Source organism: Oryctolagus cuniculus, chromosome 2 (genome assembly GCF_051225735.1).
Source record: "Oryctolagus cuniculus isolate XC-2025 breed Fujian yellow rabbit chromosome 2, ASM5122573v1, whole genome shotgun sequence".
Taxonomy (NCBI): domain Eukaryota; kingdom Metazoa; phylum Chordata; class Mammalia; order Lagomorpha; family Leporidae; genus Oryctolagus; species Oryctolagus cuniculus.
In genome coordinates, this window is record NC_142868.1 from 112,643,467 (window position 1) to 112,662,800 (window position 19,334).

The window sequence follows — 19,334 nt, forward strand, 5'->3', positions numbered from 1 at the left end:
GCCAAGGCAGCCAATCCAGTCAAGGGGCCCTAACCAATCACAGCCTGTTGCCAGGCAGTTTCTGAAGCCATCCAATCACAGCCTGTTGCCAGTCAGGCTCTTGTTGCCAGGCAGTTTCTGAAACCATCCAATCATGGCCTGCTGTCAGTCAGGCTCTGTTTGTTGTCATGTGGTTTCCGAAGCCACCCAATCACGGCCTGTTGCTAGGCAGTTTCTGTTGTCAGCAGCCATCTTGGCATGACCTTTTCACCTCCTCATTCCATCACAGGTTCTGTCCAGTGAGGGTGGACATCATGCGTGTGCAGGAGAAGGGCCTGTGCAGGAAGTGTGACCCTCAGGCCCTTGTGCAAAACAGAGTCACAGGAAGGACCTGGATGTGCTAGTGCTCAATGACACAGTCCCTTCCATCAGGGCCCTCGCAAGGGGTCCCTGGACCATGGCTCCCGGGGCATACTGTGGTCCTGCACCCAGGAAGGGAGCAAGCACTTTCACACCACTTCGTATTCCATCCAAGCATGGGAATTTATTTGCATTTTAAAAAGGATTTATTTTATTTATTTGAAAGGCAGAGTTACAGAGAGGCAGAGAGAGAGAGAGAGGTCTTCCTTTCCTCTGGTTCACTCCCCAGGTGGCCTCAACAGCCGGAGCTGTGCTGATCCGAAGCCAGGAGCCAGCAGCTTCCTCTGGGTCTCCCACAAGGGTGCAGGGACCCAAGGACTTGGGCCATTTTCTACTGCTTTCCCAAGCCATAGCAGAGAGCTGTATTGGAAGAGGAGCAGCCAGGACTTGAACTGGCACCCATATAGGATGCCAGCACTGAGGGTGGTGGTTTTATCTGCTACGCCACAGTGTTGGCCCCTTATTTGCATTTTACAGATGAGTCCATCAGTGACTTGAAATTTGAAATTTTTGAAACTTGAGAATTAAAATTTTACAAAAAAAATAATAACCCAGGCCGGCGCCGTGGCTCAATAGGCTAATCCTCCACCTTGCGGCGCCGGCACACCGGGTTCTAGTCCCGGTTGGGGTGCCGGATTCTGTCCCGGTTGCCCCTCTTCCAGGCCAGCTCTCTGCTGTGGCCAGGGAGTGCAGTGGAGGATGGCCCAGGTGCTTGGGCCCTGCACCCCATGGGAGACCAGGAAAAGCACCTGGATCCTGGCTCCTGCCATCGGATCAGCGCGGTGCGCCGGCTGCAGCGGCGGCCATTGGAGGGTGAACCAACGGCAAAGGAAGACCTTTCTCTCTCTGTCTCTCTCTCTCACTGTCCACTCTGCCTGTCAAAAAAAAAAAAAAAAAAAAAAAAAGAAAAGAAAAAAAATAAATAATAACCTGGTCTATCACTGCTGATGGTTGGCGAAGCATCATCCTGGAGGTTTTCCTTTTTTTTTCCCCCTAAAGATTTATTTTATTTATCTGAAAGACAGAGTTACAGAGAGAGCTCTTTCATCTGCTGGTTCACTCCCCAAATGGCCATTATGGTCGGAGCTCAGCCAATCCGAAGTCAGGAGCCAGGAGCCAGGAGCTTCTTCTGGGTCTCCCATATGGGCAAAGGGGCCCAAGCACTTGGGCCATCTTCTACTGCTTTGCCAGGCATATCAGCGGGGAGATCAGAAGTGGAGCAGTCGGGACTCGAACTGGTGCCCATATGGGATGCTGCCACTGCTAGCCAGGGCTTTAACCTGCTGCGCCACAGCACCGGCTCCCTGGAAGTTTTCCTTTAAAAGGGGTTTTCTAACCCTGTACGTGAGACTGCATTTGTGGATTTATACAAATATACTTTATACTTTTATGAGGCTCCGGGATCCTCAAAGGAACGGAGACCTTAATGATGAATTTTCCATTGGACGAGACACAGTGTGCCTGTTCTTCAGCCATGCAGTACGGTGCATCTAGCACCTGCATATTCACGGTGTAATTCCATTCTCTGGCATGATGCGTGATGTATCGTGTGACAGGGCAATAAACACGTCCATAAACAGTGACAGCTGGGTCACAGCAGCGCACCGGGGACCCATCACTGCGGGAAGCCCCACCATGCAGCAGGCCAGCCGGGGAGGCTCGCTCCTCAGGCATACCAGCTGCTCTCTGACGACTACGGGGGATTTCTCCTTCCTTCCAGCGTGGTCCTCGGTGGATGAGACATGCTCTCGTGCCATCACAGGGAGGCCGAGAGGCTGAACTGTGGCTGCTGCACAGCCTCTGGCCGAGACCTCTGGTTTCCAGGCCACGGAATACCCTGGAACCTGAACTCTGTCAGCTCTACAGGGGCACTTCAAAAAGTGGGAGGAAAAATGGCATGAAAAGATCAGTTTACTTTTGGTGGAAAAACATTTGGAAAACCACGCAGTTTTTTTTTTTTTTTTTTTTTTTTCTCATCCTAGGTGTTTCCCATGAGCATGCTTTCCCAACCCACACGTGAACATATCTGGGGCCAGGATGCGTCCTCTGATGGATGAAAAGGAATCTTTGGCTCACAAACTGATTGGCAGCCTGTTCTCTTTCATCGGGGGAGATGAGATGATGGTAGACCTTCTAGCCAATGGCCTCTTAGCTTTGATGAAATACAACAACACAGTCTTCACTCTTTGTTTCCTCTCTCTTTCTGTCCCAGTATTTGTGTCTATTTTTTAAAAACGACCTTTGAAGAACAGGGTCTGGTCTACTTGCAGATGGTCTCCAAGGGTCCCTTGAGTTGTCTGACAAACAGGGAGGAGCTGGGCCAGAGGGAGCCAGGCAGGGGATGTGAGGGTTGGGGACAGGAAGCAGGAAGTGGGCTCTGGGGAGGGAAACGCCTGCTGAGAGCAGAGCTTCCTGACTCGGAGTTGGGGCCAGCAGGGCTGGTAACCAAGACCAGAGACACATGAACAGCAACTGTGTGGAGAGCGTGCTAGGAGCAGCCTATTCACCCACAGGATGCCTGGACCCAGGAGACAGAGCACCTGCACCTAGCTCAGGAAGGGACAGGGCACCTGAACTATGCCATGCTCCAAAAGGTTGATGGAATTAACTCTCCATCGTTTTTCTGTGGGAGAAATACAACACAAATTCACAGGCATTCTTGGAAGGCTGGAGAGTCACCTGTCCTAAGGGGATTTCTAACCCAGCTCTGAAGGGTGGGCTGCTGGTGTCCTTGGGTCCACAGCTAACTTCTGTGTGCTTCTGAGCCTCATTAGGAGGACGAGGACAACAGCACCCACCCACAGGACTGTCCTGAAGGGAAGCAGGAAAACACCAGAACAGCACCATGACCGAGAGCAACACGAGAATACCCAGAGCACAACACTGATAAGTTGCTCCAGTTTTATGACTATTTTTGTGAGACAACTCATGGGAGGCTTTGCCTTGCTCCCTTGGCAGGAATGAGCTTACCTTTAGTGCTGAGGGGTGCATGGTCTCAGGCGGGTCTTCCAAAGCCAGCTCCTGCCTCCTTTCCACCCGGACATCTGCATAACTGCTCAGAGAACCAAGAGACCACAGTGAAGGTGGGACATTCCAGGTGGCCAGCTGAAAAGCGAGCTTACACAGCATGTTGAGGCTGCCTGTGCAATGCACCCTCCCTGACAGTCAGCACAGAGGCCCCTGCCTAGTCTGTGACTTGTGTGAAGGAATGAGTTGAATTTCCTGCTTAAGTTTTACTGGAGTGATGACTAGCATCACATCGAAAATTACTTTCTACTGTTACACTTGAAATATATTCATTTCCAAGAATTCAAAACTATTCTTCATTTGAGAGAGAGAGAGAGCAAGCTCCCATTCACTCATTAAATCCCCAAATGCTTGCAGTAGCTGGGAGCTGGAAACTCAATCAAGCCCTCTCATGTGGGTGGCAAGAACCCAACTACTTGAGCCATCACCACTGCCTGCCAGAGTCTGAATTAGCAGGAAGCTGGAATCAGGAGCCAGGGATCAAACCCAGGTATCTGATATTGGACATGGGCATCCTCAGTGGCATCTTAACCTCTAGGCCACCTGTCCACTTCTCCAAGATGTTTCATTCCCTTCTCTTTCACTATTCTCCCTCTCCTCTCCCAATTCCAAACTCAACTTAAAAAAAGTACATTTCCACTTATGGGATGAGCTTCTACCTTCTTTTTTTTTTTTTTTTTTTTTTTTTTTTTTTTTTTTTTAGATTTATTTTATTTGTTTGAGAGGCAGAGTTACAGAGGGAGAGACAGAGAGAGAGGTCTTCCATCTAGTGGGTCACTCCCCAGATGGGTGCAATGGCTAGAGCTGTGCTGATCCAACGCCAGGAGCATCTCCTATGCAGGTACAGGGGCCCAAGGACCTCGGACATCTTCCTCAGCTCTCCCAGGCCTTCAGCAAGGAGATGGATTAGAAGTGGAGCTGCCAGGACTCAAACTGGCACTCATACGGGGATGCCAGCACTGCAGGCGGATGCTTAACCTACTGTGCCACAGCGCTGGCCCCCTGGGCTTCTACTTTTACCTAATTAGAAACCTTCCTTAAAACGTGTTCATTCTGAGCTGTGCAATGCTTTCAGTAAATTCTTTCCTCAGAAAGTTTTCTCTCAAATACACCTAGAGCAAGCCAGCCCCAGGCACACTTACTCCATAGTGCAACTAAATCAATTCAGCGTAGCCGTGGCTGAGCAGCCTTGCCACCGACTGCGCCTCATATGTGGAGGTGAGGCCGGGGGGAATCTTGAGCAGAGATAAGGGCTCTTGGGGCTCTGGAACACGGGTCACCTCCCATGTTCACTCGGCGTGCACCCTACTGTCTCTGGGAGCTTCTGTCTAAGATTTAGGAGGTGGAGGGTGGCGAGGCAGAGTGGGGGAGAGCAGAGCCTGAAGAGTAAGGTATGGGTGACGTCCATCCTTCCCTGGGGGGAAGACAGGTCCTTGGCAAAGGTTCCAGCTGGGTGGCAGTGGGGGAGACTGGCCAGGGAGTCAGAAGCCATTGGCCACTCAGTTCCCCCAGGGTGGGCTGGGAATCAAAGCCCAAGGGCTGAATGTGGGCAGGAAATAGAGTCAGGGTCATTGGCCAAGGAAAACAAGCCTTTCTCCTCTCGCCTCTCGTCCTGCACACTACGGAAGATCAACGACTCACTGGTTGACTCTACTGGTGCAGGGGAGTGTGCGACTGTCCATCTCTCTACCTGGACCTGTTATGGATATGTACATAGAGAGAGACACGCGCAACCATCTCTCAGGATCCAGGGGGCGCCGGTTTCCCTGGGATACCCAAGCCCATGAATGCTCCACACCCTTACAGAAACTGGCATGGTGCTTGTGGATAATCCACGCACATTCTCCCGTACTTAAGCCATCACTAGATGACCTATCGCACCTAACACAATATCAATAGATAGTCGTTATATCTGCGGTTTAGGGAATAATGACAAGAAGTCTGCACAGCTCCGTCCAGATGTGTCTTTTTTTTTTTTTTTTTAATATTTCAGATCCTGAGTTGATGGAATCCACAGACATGGAACTCGAGGATGCAGAAGGAAAATGCATACAAAATGCAGTTCTTCTAACTCCCCTTTCTCTGTTACTTTGCAAGGCTCGACTCTGAACCAGCTCAAAATTGATTTCTGTCCTGGCAGCTTCTGCGAGTAGTGGGGAAAACAACTTCCCTCCCTCACCTCCAGGAGCTGTGACCCCACTCTGGATGCGTCTGTGAACTGCTGGATGTGCCGCCCCCACTTCGAGGCCTGGCTCACCCACGCGGGGCAGAGGGCTGCCTGAGGCCACCACGGATCCGCCAGGGACCCTCTCCCAGGAGCAGCTCGTCTGTTCTCCCAACACGGCCTCAGTGGCCAGCAGGCATTTTCAAAGCATTAAAAATAAGGGAGAGTGAGTGTGTGAGTTACTCAGAGGCAACATTTTAATTTTCTTCTCAAAACAGCAGCAAGGGGAGGCCGGGGGATGGATAGAGAATGAGGGAAAAATATGTAAGTAGGTCAGTGAAGCAGAACTTACTAAGTAATACCCTGGCAGCCAGAGTGCTCATGCGGCTTTCCAAGGGGCTTGATGGAGGCGGATGTTTTACCTAGCGCTTAAGACATCTGCATCCCACAGCTGAGTGCCTGGGTTCAATGCCCACCGCTGCTTCCTGCCTCCAGCTTCCTGCTTCTACAGAATCAGGTGGCAGTGAGAATCAACCAGCTGGCTTCCTGCCACCCACCTGAGAGCCCTGGATTGCATTCAAGGTTCCTGGCTCCAACCCCAGCCCTGGCCCAGTCCTGGCCATGGTGGGTATTTGGGGAATGAGCTGGCGGATGGGAGTCCTCTCTTTCTCTCTAGTCCTTCCCTCTGTCTCTCCGCCTCTCCAGTAAATTAATTTCACGAAGGGAGGGGACTGATGGAAAAGTCTAAAGAAGCCTTAGTCCTGGGAGACGGCAGCAGGGGGTGGAGCTAGAGGAGGGCGGGGCCCGGGGGACCTCAGAGCACCGCCTGGGCTCCACCCCCCAAGACGGGGAGGGTTTGCGGCTGCTGCCCACGTGCTGTGCCTCACGCATCTCCTCCCCCCCAGGCGCTGCAAGGACACGGGCCAGACCCACCCGCCGCACGTACCTGACCACGGAGTGCGTGCACACGATGAACTCGGGCTTGGAGTTCCACTGATGGTAGGTGATGTAGTAGTGCGTCTGCAGCCAGATCCACTGCTGCCCTTTGGTCAGAAACCGGTAGCAGCACGACTTCCCTTTGCCAAACTGCATCACTGCGGGCAGAAACGGGCTCTGCACATAACACACGCGGGCACCCAGACCATCCTTCCCCGAGAGTTCCGCCAGTGTACACTCTCTCCAAAAGGCAGTGCCTGGCATGGCTCACAGCCCTGGATGGGCTCACGGCCCATTCTACAAGGACTATCAGGATCATGGCAAATTGCAGTGCATTTTTTTTTTAAAGACTTATTTATTTGAGAGGTAGAGTTACAGACAGAGAGAGGGAGGGACAGAGGGAAATGGCTTCCATCTGCTTCTTCACTCCCCAAATGGCTGCAACAGCCGGAGCTGGGCAGATCCCAAGCCAGGAGCCAGGAGCTTCTTCTGGGTCTCCCACGTGGGTACAGGGACCCAAGCACTTGGGACATCTTCTACTGCTTTCCCAGGCCACAGCAGAGAGCTGGATCGGAAGTAGAGCAGCAGGGACATGAACTGGCACCCACAGGAGACACTGGTGCTGCAGGCAGAGGCCTAACCCACATTACAGCACCAGCCTCAATGAATTATTATTATTTGTTGTTGTTGTTGTTTTAAGATTTTTTTGAAAGGCAGAATTACAGAGAGACAGGGAGAGACACATAGAAAAAGATCTTCCATCTACCAGTTTACTCCCCAAATGTCCACGATGGCTGGGGCTGAGCCAGACCAAAGCCAAGAGCCTGGAACTCCACCCAGGTCTCCCACGCATGTGGCAGGGACCCCAGGTACTTGAGCCATCATCCACTGCCTTCCCAGGCACGTTAGTGGGGAGCTGCGTCAGAAGTGGAGCAGCCAGGATTCGAACCCACGCTTAAACGGGCTGCTGGCATCTCAGGCAGTAGCTTAACTTGCTGCACCATGAGCCAGTCTCTGTAACGAGTTCTTAAACAATAGAAGAACAACACACATGCTTTCCCAAATGCTCAAAAGCTTAAAGAGGTCCTCAAAGGCAGAAGCAGACAGATTTTCAAAACAGAGGTTTAATTTAAAAAGGCCCAGGTTTTCCCGGTACACAATCTCCTGCTGTAGGTGGAACTGTGTTTGGAGCCATCCAGACACTGGGAGGATGGGACCAAAACAGACCTGAGGGCCAGCAGCCTGACGGCAGCTCAGAGCCTGTCTACAGGGTTCCAGAGGGTCAGGGCGGTCCCAAGCCTCCACCTCAAGCCTCCTCCAGCCACAGAGCTGCCTGGGCCCCCACCCCAGGCTATTGGCAACTTTCCTGGGGCTGTCCAGAATGGAATGGATGCTCCAGGTCCATCAGCCTGGGTGGGGTGGAAATACAGGCTGCAGAGTGGAGGAAGAATGGGGTTTCACTGCTGCGCTGCCTGGAATTTGGCCACTCATTATGCAAATAATCAAGAGTTGGGAGCCACTGATTTGGTGAGTGCACCCTCTGGGGAGGGGAGACGCCCAGCAGAGGGAGGGCTGGGCCTGACAGGGCAAGACTGCCTGGCCCAAGGCAGGGATGCTAAACGCCATTCTTCAACCTGCTGCCTCCAAGGGTGCACACTGGCAAGGAGTGGAGCTGGGACTTGAACCCAGGCACTGTAATCTGAGATGTGGGGAATCCAAACCAGCATCTTCATTGTGAGGCCAAACCCTCGCCCCTAGCTTTCGCTTTTTGATGTTATGTGCCGTGTGAACTTTCGGAAGTCCTCTTGTATTAAAACCCAGGGCTCAGAGTGGATTCATGTGTCAGGGGCCACAGGTCAAAGTTACTAGCTATTCAAAGCTAAGAGCAGGCCCAGAAAATGCAGCGTTAAGTGCCTAATGGTGGACTTCTCTTGCAAAGTAGAACCTCGTAATCCTCACTCCCCGAGTGTGCCAGCATGCTCCCCTCCTCTGCAGCAGAGCCTTCCTCCCCCTACTCCCCTGGCTGGGGGAGGGTCCTCCTGAGCCCCCTACCATCCTGTGCACGTCCTTCTCCTTGGGCAACCTCATGGTGCAGAGTCAGCTCTTTCTGACTATCCCAGCAGACCTTGCCCTGTCGGCCCCCTGTGTCGCCCTAGCTCGGTATCTGGCCTGCAGCCGGGCACCCACACCTGTCTGCTGACTAAGGCACAGGGCTATGATTCAGTGTTTTGTGTCTGCAATGTGTTTCATAACCCCAAACCCCAGTCACTGGCAGAGGCTTAGTTTCTCAATTAGGATTAAAGAGCATGGACGGCTGCAGAATCCTGGGGTGGGGGGTGAGTCTGGGGCAGGGGCAGAGTCTATTCCAGGGGCAACTGCGTGGAGGTAAATGAAATGCAGGCAGGGGCTTCTACCGTGCCCCAAGGTCCCACGTCTCAAAAAGAAACCAGGAAGCCAGCAGATATCTAGGAGCATGGAGCCCAGCCCTGGGGCCTGGGGAGTGAGTGCCAGGCCCTGCGCTTGGGCCGGGCAGGTGATACTCACGGTGCTGGTGGCACCTGGCCAGGAGCTCCAGGTCGTCGATGTGGTAGTAGTCGTAGCCCGAGGTGCCCAGCACTTCGAAAGGCAGGTATCCTATGATGGGAGGGGCTCTGCAGGAGGACAAAGGGGTTGCTGTTCAGTGCACTGGGTACAGCTTGCTGATTAACCAGCAGCACGGGGGCCTCGCTTCTCAAGGAAAGTTAACGTGGCGGTGGTCAAAACCAGACAGGGCTGTGTTCTCCAGAGGGCAAAACTGATTTGGCATCTTTAAAACAAAGTTTACTTTATTTGAGAAGCAGAGAGACAGAGAGAGCCAGAGAGATTCTCATCTGCTGGTTCACTCCCCACATGCTGCCAACAGCGAGGGCTGGGGCAGGCTGAAGCCAGGATCTGGGAAATCAATCCAGGTCCCCCATATGGGAGAGAGGAAACCAACCACGAGGGCTGTCACCTGCTGTTCTCCAGGGTGTGCATCAGAAGTCAAGAGCAGGGCCGAGATCAAGAAGAGCAGAGCCGAGACCGAGCGGCACCTGACCGGCTGACTCAGTCAGTGGCTTGCCCCTGTTTTGGCATTCAGACCCTCTGATCCTGTGGCATAACCCAGCCCAAATAATCCTACGCATGATTGTTACCAGCTAATTAAATCAGCTATAGACTGGGTCAGCCCAGTGCTGGCTGGGCTGCGAGATTTCTGGTTCCCAAACTGTGACGACTGTCACCAGAGAGGGCCAAAGGATTGACAAAGGCATGGGGAAAGACATGGGATGAGCAGGTTCTCTTTGCACCTGCCACTGTCTTCCTGGGAGCTGCAAAAGGCCCTCAGGGGGGATTATCCGCAGGATGCCAGGGGCTGAGGCACGGATGGCACACAGGACCGGTGCCTGAGACCCATGCCTGCCTCGCCCCTGGCTGGGAACCACTCTCCCCGCAGCCGCCAGCAAGTCCTTCTCCCTCCCAGGACCAGGCTGGACGTTCCCGTCCCAAGGACAGCCCATTGCATGCACGCAACACTTGAAAAGGACCCAACCCAAATATGTTTTGCTTTGCACAAACCTGTGATCCAGAAATAAAAATTTCCATTCCAAGCTATGCCTCGAAGTGAATTCCTCTAGCGGTTCATCAACTATGCACATTTCCTGTATTGGAAGAGGGAGAAAGAAATGGTTGCTTGGGGGTGCCAGACGCTCACCCCAGGTTTGCTCATAGAGGAGCTTGTGGTGGGTAACAGAAGTTAAAATCGTTCTGAGCATGCCTCCAAGGCGTGTTGGACTGGAGCTCGTCATCTGTAGCTAATTTCGGTCTGAGCTGATACTAAATTTATTTCACAAGCTGGGGAAAGATACCTACGAGCCAGAATGTCACACCGCTGCCTTCCCATTACCTGCAGGCAAGGCCGACATGTGGGGAACGGCTCGCCACCTCCATGGGAGTTCCTGATTGCAGGCAGCATGCGTGCCCTGGGTGTGAAAGCTACCTAGGAGTCTGACACTCGCTTCTCTCCCGTGTCTGCCCTGAGTTACATATTTAGCAGACAGTCGCTCAGCAGGCTGCCTTCAAAGAGAGTAACTCCGGGGGCAGGGGGAGGGCCTGTGTGACAGGCACAGAACCGAGGCATGGCCTGTTTCCAAAGCCCAGGGACGACCTCACTGGCATTTTACCCTCGTGTATAGACAAGGATTGAAACAGGACTGCGTGCGACTGAGTCGCAGACGCTCAGCATGCTGGGGGCTTGGGCGGGTACTTGCCTTTAAGAATTGCGGTGTTGCCAGGCGCACGGTGGCGATGAAGCAGACTTCCTTTTCTAGTGGCATGCGGCACGGCCTTGAGAGGGTGTCAAAGCCGTTACAGGAGGGGCTAGGCACTGGGGAGTGGATGGGGGTGAGAGAAAGAACAGGACACACAGGTTAGTCCTGCCTGGTGACAAAAGCCAGCTCAATCTGGTGCTTACTCTAAACCAAGCACTACTCCTAGGGTCTTAGGGACATGAACTAGTTTCACGCCTATGACAGCTGGATGAGGTCGCTAAATATTCCCATTGTACAGGAGAGCAAACCGAGGCACAGGGTGGTGATACCATTTGCACAAGGCCAGACAACTTGCTTAGAGGTAGAACCAGGACTGGACTTTATGCTTGTAATTGTTATAGGCACAGCTTCTCCCTTTTGCTACCCTGCAGCCCTCGGCTTGATATGTCGGGAGAAAATAGTTTGTGGAATGAGAAGATGGCTTCAATGGCACCCACATGGGGAACTCCACAAGCTGACAAAGCTTCGGATACCGCAGGCCGCAAGCAGAGAGTGGGTCTTGTCACCAGGAACACCTTCTACAGCCTCTGGCCCCAGTGTGGCCTACCTAGGACTCGAAACTCCCCTTGGGAGCTCAAGCTGATGCCAGGGCTGGGTCTGGGCCAGTGGGGAGGTGGCCTCAGGTGGAGGGCCATCTCCAGAGGTCTCTCTGGCACCCATGACAGGACTTGCTCATTGCACAGCATTGCACAGGTGAGAAGGCAGAACAGCGCCCCATTTCACAGATGAGGAGACTGAGGCCTGAACGTTCCCAGCATTAGCTGAGGTCACTCACAGTGGAAAGGACGGAGTGCTCTGGGCTCGGCCTGGCATGGCACTGAGAGCTGGAGACCTTCCTCCGCCTCCCAGGGGAGCACCACCTGCATCAGCCTCACCTCTGCTTTCAGGGCGCTGGAGGGGCCTTTGGGGTCACAGGGGACTTTTGGTATTGTTAGGTGCAGCTTGCTGGGTGGGAAAAAGAACCCCGTGAAAGCTGAGAAAAGGCAACTTGGTGCACACATGCAGCCAGGTTCCCTGGGGACTTTGGTGTGGCTGCCCAGGCCCCAACCCTGTCCCCTGCTTCCAAAGCCCAGGTGCTGCCACTTCCGACAGCTCCGCAGGTTCCCAGTGAGCTGCCAATGACAGCTGGTCCTCTGTCCTGGGGTTCCACATGCAGCATTCAACCAGCCACAGATCAAAAGTAGTCTAAAAGCCACCATGTACTGAACACACACAGACTCTTTTCCTTATTGTTATGCCCTAAACAACACAGGATAACACATACGCCCTAAACAACACAGGATAACACATACGCCCTACACAACACAGGATAACACATACGCCCTAAACAACACAGGATAACACATGATATAGCCCAGCAATGACATAGTAGTAGGTATTGCAAGCAATCCAGAGATGATTTTAAGTCTACGGGAGGAAGCGCACAGGTTCTGTGCAAACGCGACACCGTGTCGTGTAAGGAACTCGAGTATCTGTGGACTTTGGTATTCTCAGGTGTTCTGGAACGAATGGAGTCCCCACCGATAGCTGGGGACTACTCTGTATCCTGCCCATTCTGAACTTGCAGATTTAAACACTGTCCGGTTTGCCACTAAGAACATGGAGAGCACCAGAGAACTGAAAGCATCATAAAAGGAAACCTGCAAGATTTTCTGGGGATTTTAGCTTTCCCATCATTCTTGTTTGCTGTGTGCAATGGCAGGTGTCTATGTGATCCTATGACGTGACCTTCTCGCCACTAACACGGATGCACTCGGCTTACCCAATGTACTCTCTAAATTCAATCACATAAATACTAATAAATGTTTCCAAACAAGAATATCAAGTGGGTAAAATAAAAAAATAGTGGTCTCTGGAGAGCTTATAGCTGTCACAAATAGGCGTAGAACATTGCAGATTAATTCGCAAGGGTGAGCCAAGAAATTTATCAAGGGGAAGAAAAACAATTCCACACAAGGGCAGGGCCGGCAGATGTGAACATCTGCGTGATTAAAAACCAAGAGAGAGACATGAAAACATTTCCCAGCTGTGAAATACTCGCCGCTTGAATCTAAGAGACATCACCCAGCCAGATGATGACGGAATAAAACCCTCCCGATGCTTTTTGGTATCAGACCAAGACCTTCCAAGCAAACCTCGGAAGCCTTCCCAGGAATTTAAGAAAAAGCCTCCCGGTTCTCTGTCTGTCTCTAAACCAGGCACCTCCTTGATGTACTGCAAGGAGGAGAACGGGGCAGGGAAGACCGGGGTGTGGGAAGATGTCAAGTCCCTTGCACTGCTTCAAGGGGAGGTTAGGGCCCTGAAGTGGGTGTTGTGCAGAGCTGAGTGTCGGCCTGCTGGCGCCTGCACAGTTGCGTCTGCTCTTGTGTAACTTGTAAGGCTTTGCGGATGAACACGGATGCCACGATGGGAAGTCTTCATTGCTGAGTGCAGCTGCCCTCCATAATCAGACATTCTACAGGTGGGCCCAGCACAGAGCAACCCCTTTTCTTGGCAAGCTCTTTCCATCCCCCAAATCTTCCACAACTGAGAGCTTGCTCAGGGTGACAGTAAATCCAGGAAGGGCGTTTTCATTGCGGCCAAGGGGAAGGCCATGGCGGGGAAGATGCAGGCAGCATCATCCCTCCCGCCGCCTCCGCCATGGCCCTGCTCCCCAGCACCAGCCTTCCTGCGCCCCCTAGCGTCAACACAGTGGCAGTGTGCTTCCTACTTCTGCGACACGTTCAGCACTTAGAATAACTCCCTGGCCCTCTGGATCCCCAGGCAGCGTAAAGGCATTAATTAAGGAATCAATTAGTTGTTTCAATTTAAGTAACAGAAAAAGAGTTTAGCTAATTACAGCTGGCTTCCTGAGCCTCGCATTGGGGATTAACCACCAAACGCGGGCACAGCTCCGTCCTCTGAGAATTCTGACCACTTGTGATACAGAGAAAAGTGATTCCTTCTTGTTACGTTTTTCCCCATCAGGGACAGCTTACTCAAAGTGGATCTGACTCTGGCCAAAAGCTAAACAGACACAGCCTTCCCCATGCCGCCAACTAGATCTTGCTCTCTCTCTCTCCAGCTCCAAGCAGGTGTCCTGCAAACAGCAGGTGGTCAACATGAGTTTACAGATAACTCTCTCACGAGAGTACCTTCCATCACGCATCCAAACCACAGCCCAAGGCCCGGTTTGGGAGGGGACCTTGTGATCCTTGCCAGTAACCAGTGCACAGACCTTGGGATGCCACGATGCTGCCCCTCTGCGGCGCCACCCGGGGCACCACCTGGGGACTGGTCCACTCGGGAAGGTCTCACAGAGCATAGCTCCGGGGCCCACTGGCTCACTGCCCTGATGGGGAACAGCGGGAAGTGCCCGCCGTGGGCTCCTGCTCGGAGAGAGGTTGGATGGTGGTATCCGGTCTCCTTATGAAACCGTCCCACTTGTTAGCACATCCTGAGCCTTTCTTGAACAGTCTCTAACTTTGGGGACCTTGGAAGAGTTTTGCCTTGGGTTGGCATTCTTGGGATGCCAAAAAAATAAGAGTCCTCCGGTTCTCTGGAGGCTGAGAATGGCTATTGTCTGTGTCATTTGCGAGCCCCTAAGGATGGCTTCCAAGTGGGAGCCCTGACAAAGGGGAGCTGCCAGTCAGGATGCCTGTGGGGGCGGGGCTTCTCCTTCCACAAGGGGCCAGGAAAGAGCTGTGGTCACGGTGAGCATTGGTTCACAGCACAAAGTGAGACGGCTGCTCAGGAGGTACTGCTTGCAAAAGCTGTAGTCGGAACACCTGCTCAGAGCCCACAAAGGTGACAGACAGCTTTCCTGCATGCCCAGAATAAAGGGAGCACACAGCTGACAGGTGTCTGGGAGGACAAGGATAACCAATGGTGAGATTTGCTCAAGGAAGAAAATAATCCTAGGGACCGGCACTGTGCGTAGTGGTAAAGCCGCCACCTGCAGTGCTGGCATCCCATATGGGTGCCGATTCTAGTCCCAGCTGCTCCACTTCCGATCCAGCTCTCTGCTATGGCCTGGGAAAGCAGTAGAAGATGGCCCAAGTCCTCGGGCCCTTGCACCCATGTGGGAGACCTGGAAGAAGCTCCTGGCTCCTGGCTTTGGATTGGCCCAGCTCTAGCCATTTCGGCCATCTAGGGAGTGAACCAGAGGATAGAAGACCTCTCTCTCTCCCTGCCTCTCCTTCTCTCTCTGTAACTCTGACTTTCAAGTAAAATAAATAAAATCTTTTTTAAAAATAGAAAGAAATAGATCCTAAAGCCTCCAGCTGTCTTCAATGTCCTCAGTGGCGGGCTGTGGTTCTTCAGCACTGGGAGGGTGAACTCTGTGCACCCTCGGGAGAGGGCATCTGCCCCTGATGGAGCACAGCTTTCAGACTTCTGCATCCTCTATGTGACAGCTTCCTGCTGTGTGCAGAGGGCCCGGGGGGCTGGGTGCTTGGGAGAGCAGCGACCAGAGAATGCTGCCTATTTCTAGGCTGGGGGCAACACCTGCTTTGCTCAGAAAATGCCTGCTTCTCCGTTGTGCCAGTTCTGCACGGTACAGGGAAGGGCAACGGAGGGAGACACGTGACAGCCACCCGAGGAAGCTGGGGGTTTGCAATTTGCTAGATGGAAGAGAATTACTCCACACTGCAGGCATGGGGGACCTTTCTCTGCCAAGGGCCATTCGGGTATGTAGAACACCATTCACTGGCCATACACAGTCATCAACTTAGAAATTAACCTGCTACGTAGATCTATTCGATTTCGGGTCCCACCTGTGGTTGCCTTGGCAGGACCTGGTGATTTGGGGAGGTTCATCCAGGCAGATGGCCCGATGTTCCTCAGCCCTGCTCTGCAGCGGAATCTTCTGCCTGCCTTCTTTCTGCTGGCATTTGTTAATTAGCATGTACGTCTTCAGGAGCCAGAGAACTGTAAGGGCATTGACGAGAGATCCAGTGGGTGGTTGGTGCGGACGGGACCAAGTGATTTGCCTGCACAGGAATGGGAACTTTCTATAGGTCCTTGTCCCTGCCTTCCGAGTGGATATCCTGGGTGCATTTTATCACGGTTATGGGACAATGTGTAGGAGAGCTCCACCCACTCCCAGACTGCGACATAAGGACCAGGACCTCCACGTCTGCGTGCGTGGCTGGATACCTGCTCTTTGTCATGACCTGAACTCCTCTGCAGTCCAATCTGGCAGCAATGACCTTCCAGGGAAGGAAGCGGGGCCACCTCGCTGGGAAGAGGGGACACCCTGCTGCCTACTCTCAGGGGCCTGGGCTGCACCAGACGCTCCTCCCATGACACTGCCCCTCCACTCCCAGCGAGGTCTGGCGTGCATGCATCTCGTTCCCTTAGCTCAGACATCTCAACTCATTCAGCTCAGAGGGAAGAGAACACGAACCCAAGCCTCCTCCAAGCCATAAAGCGAGGCGACCCTCAGAGATCCCATGGCACACACGGAATTGAGAGTTAGGAGCTGGGTAGCCTCCGCCTGCGCCAGTGTTTCAAGGCCGGCTGTGTGGCTAGAGGCGAGTAGGTAAAATGAGGGCAGGAGAACTTTTACACGCTGGAGTGTGGCTTCTGGAGAGGCAGAGTGGAATGTTTGCTGAGGGTGACCTATTTGGAGCAAGACCAGCGACTTTTGAAATCCTGTGTCTGGCTTGCCGTCAGCTGCACATCTATATCCAAGTCTGGGGCGGGGAGCCAGGGTTCAAATAAAGACTTGTCTTCTTCCTGGCACCAAGTTATCTTTCGGGAACTGGAACCTGTTTATTAGGACCCCACGAAGCAGGGCTTGGTCCTCCCGCCTTTGAGAACCGGCCAGCTGCTTGCTTCCTGCTGAGAGAGCCCGGAGAGACGCTCCACTTGACTTGGACTGTGTAGGGCTTGAGAAAGACCCCGTGGGCTCCCCTAGGCCAAATGGTGGGATGGCGGGGGCGGGGGAGCGAGGCAGTGGAGGGAGGGGCGGGCACAAGGGGAGTTCAAAAAGCTCCTGGGAAAGCCGAATGAAAAGATAAGTTTGTTAAGGTGCATAACAATTTTGAGAGCTGTGCCTACGGGGGAATCCTCCAAATGTTTGCAGAAAAGGCACAAAAGTAGGCATGGGTTTCAAATAGTTTTTGCACCCAAGGAAGCCTATTTTTTAATTTCATTTCCACAGTTTTTTTAAAAGTATCCTTATATTTGTCTGAAAGCATCTCTCTCCCTCCCTCCCTCCCTCCCACTTCCCTCCCCTCCCCCTAAGATCTGTTAAAGGACAAAATAAAGGACTGAATAGTCATTTCACTTCATCTCTATTCAGGAAAATGGTGACTGTGCAGAGCAAAGGAGAGGGCCCTGTTGTTGCCCAATAGCCAGCCAGGAGCACAGGGTCACAGGGTCATGGGGTCACACAGCATCTATGGTTGCCTACCCCAGCAAGGGTTCCCCAGACAGGGTTAGAAACTGACCCCAAGTGAACACTTGGAAGAAAGATGACCCCCTCATCCTGTTTCCTAACACCTCCTTCACATGTATTAAAAATCTGGATTGACGGTGCACAGTCCTGTCCCTCGCTAGGACACGGGTGGCCAATGATGAGGTCCCAAGGGCTGACCAAGATGCGCAAATATTAAAGCAGGGAAAATGCCATTCTGGCCAAGAATCTGGGTGACAGTCACTGTGTTTCCAGTACCAAAGGGCAGAGGGGCGGGAGCGGAGGGGCCATTGCCACCTGGTGAGTCTGCACACTGTGTGTGTGGTCTCAGGGGGCGACCTCGCTAACCAGGGCAAAGGGGCCCCCATTCCCACTCACCCAGCTCAGACGTTGTGGTCAGAGCTGGACCGATCCTAAGCAGCCCTCTGGGTTAGTACAAACAGATAGGACCTTCATCTCCAAACTGAAGGGTCATCAGGGGCTGTCTCTGGCTCAGGCCCACTCTCTTCCTTGCCTGGGAGCCTGCACATGTATTTATTTATCTAAATTGAAGCATAAAAATTATGCATGCAGGACAAAGAGTTCATGGAAAACAGAATGAAAAGATGAGTTTAAGTTGGTGCAAAAATTTGAAATCCATGCACACAAGGGGTCTCCAAAAATTTCATGAAAAGAATACATATTAAAAAAACGATGTGTAGACTCCAAGATTTTTTTGGGGGGGCATCAAAGTGAACTCATCTGTTAATATTTTTCCACAAACTTTCAGAGGGCCCCTCGTATTTCTGGGGGTACCCAGGGATGCTTCCATACAGGTATATGCTGTGTCAGGTTCCAATCGGGGAAGGCATAGCTGTCTCCTCACACTCCTGCCATTTCTTTGTAGTGAAAACCTTCAATATCCTCTCCCTTCGCTTTTGGGAACAGACGGTGCACTACTATTAGCGATACCTCCCCTCCATGCAACAGAACATCAGAACACCTCGCTTTCTCACTGTAGGGAGCCTGCCCGTTTCACCGTGGGTCCCTAAGTGGAGGGCCAGGGGGTCAGCGGGATTGATGAACAGTAGCCTTGGGTCAGCTTTGGGCCAAGAAGTCCAGACTGAGGGGGGGGGGTGTCACACAGGGACTGGCAGGGCCACAGGCCTCCAAGCATCCCAGGAGCCAAGGTAGAGGGTAGGGAGCTTCTGGGGTGGGTATCGAATGGGGAAGGAATGGAGACCATGAATGAGCTTCCCCAACCACCCACTGTTGCCCTGGAAGCCCTCAGTGTAGACAATTCACAAGGCACCAGCAGGGACTCTGGTTCACCCAGCGTGAACTGACCTGTATTGAATCTTCACTTTGGATTTAGGGCCAACCCCAGCATGTGCTCCGGGGTCAGTCAGGGAGAGCTCTGTTAGCTCCCAGGGGAGGGCACCATTTCCCTCTGAGTCGGAAGTCTTTGGTCTGAGTCCTGGCTCTGCCTTCTACCAGCCATGCACCGGGGCCAAGATCGGAGCCCCAGTTTTGGTCAAGCTGCTTTTAATGAGGGCTTATTTATGGGCTAGGCACGGACTGTGCTAGGCCCAGGATGGGGTGCGGAACTCACAGATGAGTAAGGGCTGCTACCCTTTCTACTCCATTGTTTATAAACAGTGATGGCCAGCGAGCAAGAATGTAGCAGGCAATGGATGCTTTGCACACTAAATAGCCCTGTGGCAATGTTGGGACTCGTTCATGGCAATAGACTCAAGTAGTGTTTCCTGTTTCCTGCATGGTTCTTTGAGGTGTGAGCAGGCATTCTGTGGAAACACAATGGATGCCTGTGCTCCTGCTTCTTCTACGTGTTACATATGAGGTTTTCAGCCCGCGCCATGGCTGGGAACTCGGCGCAGTTACAGGGGCGGCCTGGGTAGGAAGCACTGTTTGTAGTTTCTGCACTTGATGCTTTGGCATCTGGGGTCTCCCAAGGTCGGCCAACTCCTAGAGAGCACAATCAGCTTCACCTTCCAGCACAGCTCTCACAGGCCAATCAATCCACCCAGATCCCACCCCCGTACCCCCTGACCACCTCCTCCAC

General features: G+C 52.8%; 1 protein-coding gene across 8 annotated transcripts in view; it reads right to left on the reverse strand.

The window, feature by feature from the left end:
* NPAS2 (neuronal PAS domain protein 2) overlaps nucleotides 1–19,334 on the reverse strand; it is a 184,162-nt gene that overhangs the window by 24,769 nt on the left and 140,059 nt on the right. For 7 of the 8 annotated variants that reach the window (XM_070068724.2, XM_070068721.2, XM_070068722.2 and 4 more), the window contains 5 exons: nucleotides 10,813–10,928; nucleotides 10,121–10,203; nucleotides 9,071–9,177; nucleotides 6,537–6,684; nucleotides 3,370–3,451 (listed from right to left, as the gene is read on the reverse strand). In XM_070068724.2, the coding sequence (XP_069924825.1) occupies nucleotides 3,370–3,451; nucleotides 6,537–6,684; nucleotides 9,071–9,177; nucleotides 10,121–10,203; nucleotides 10,813–10,928 (536 nt within the window). Of the gene's footprint in view, nucleotides 1–1,868; nucleotides 2,271–3,369; nucleotides 3,452–6,536; nucleotides 6,685–9,070; nucleotides 9,178–10,120; nucleotides 10,204–10,812; nucleotides 10,929–19,334 lie in introns of those variants that run through there. The other variant, XM_089327487.1, reaches the window with a different exon arrangement.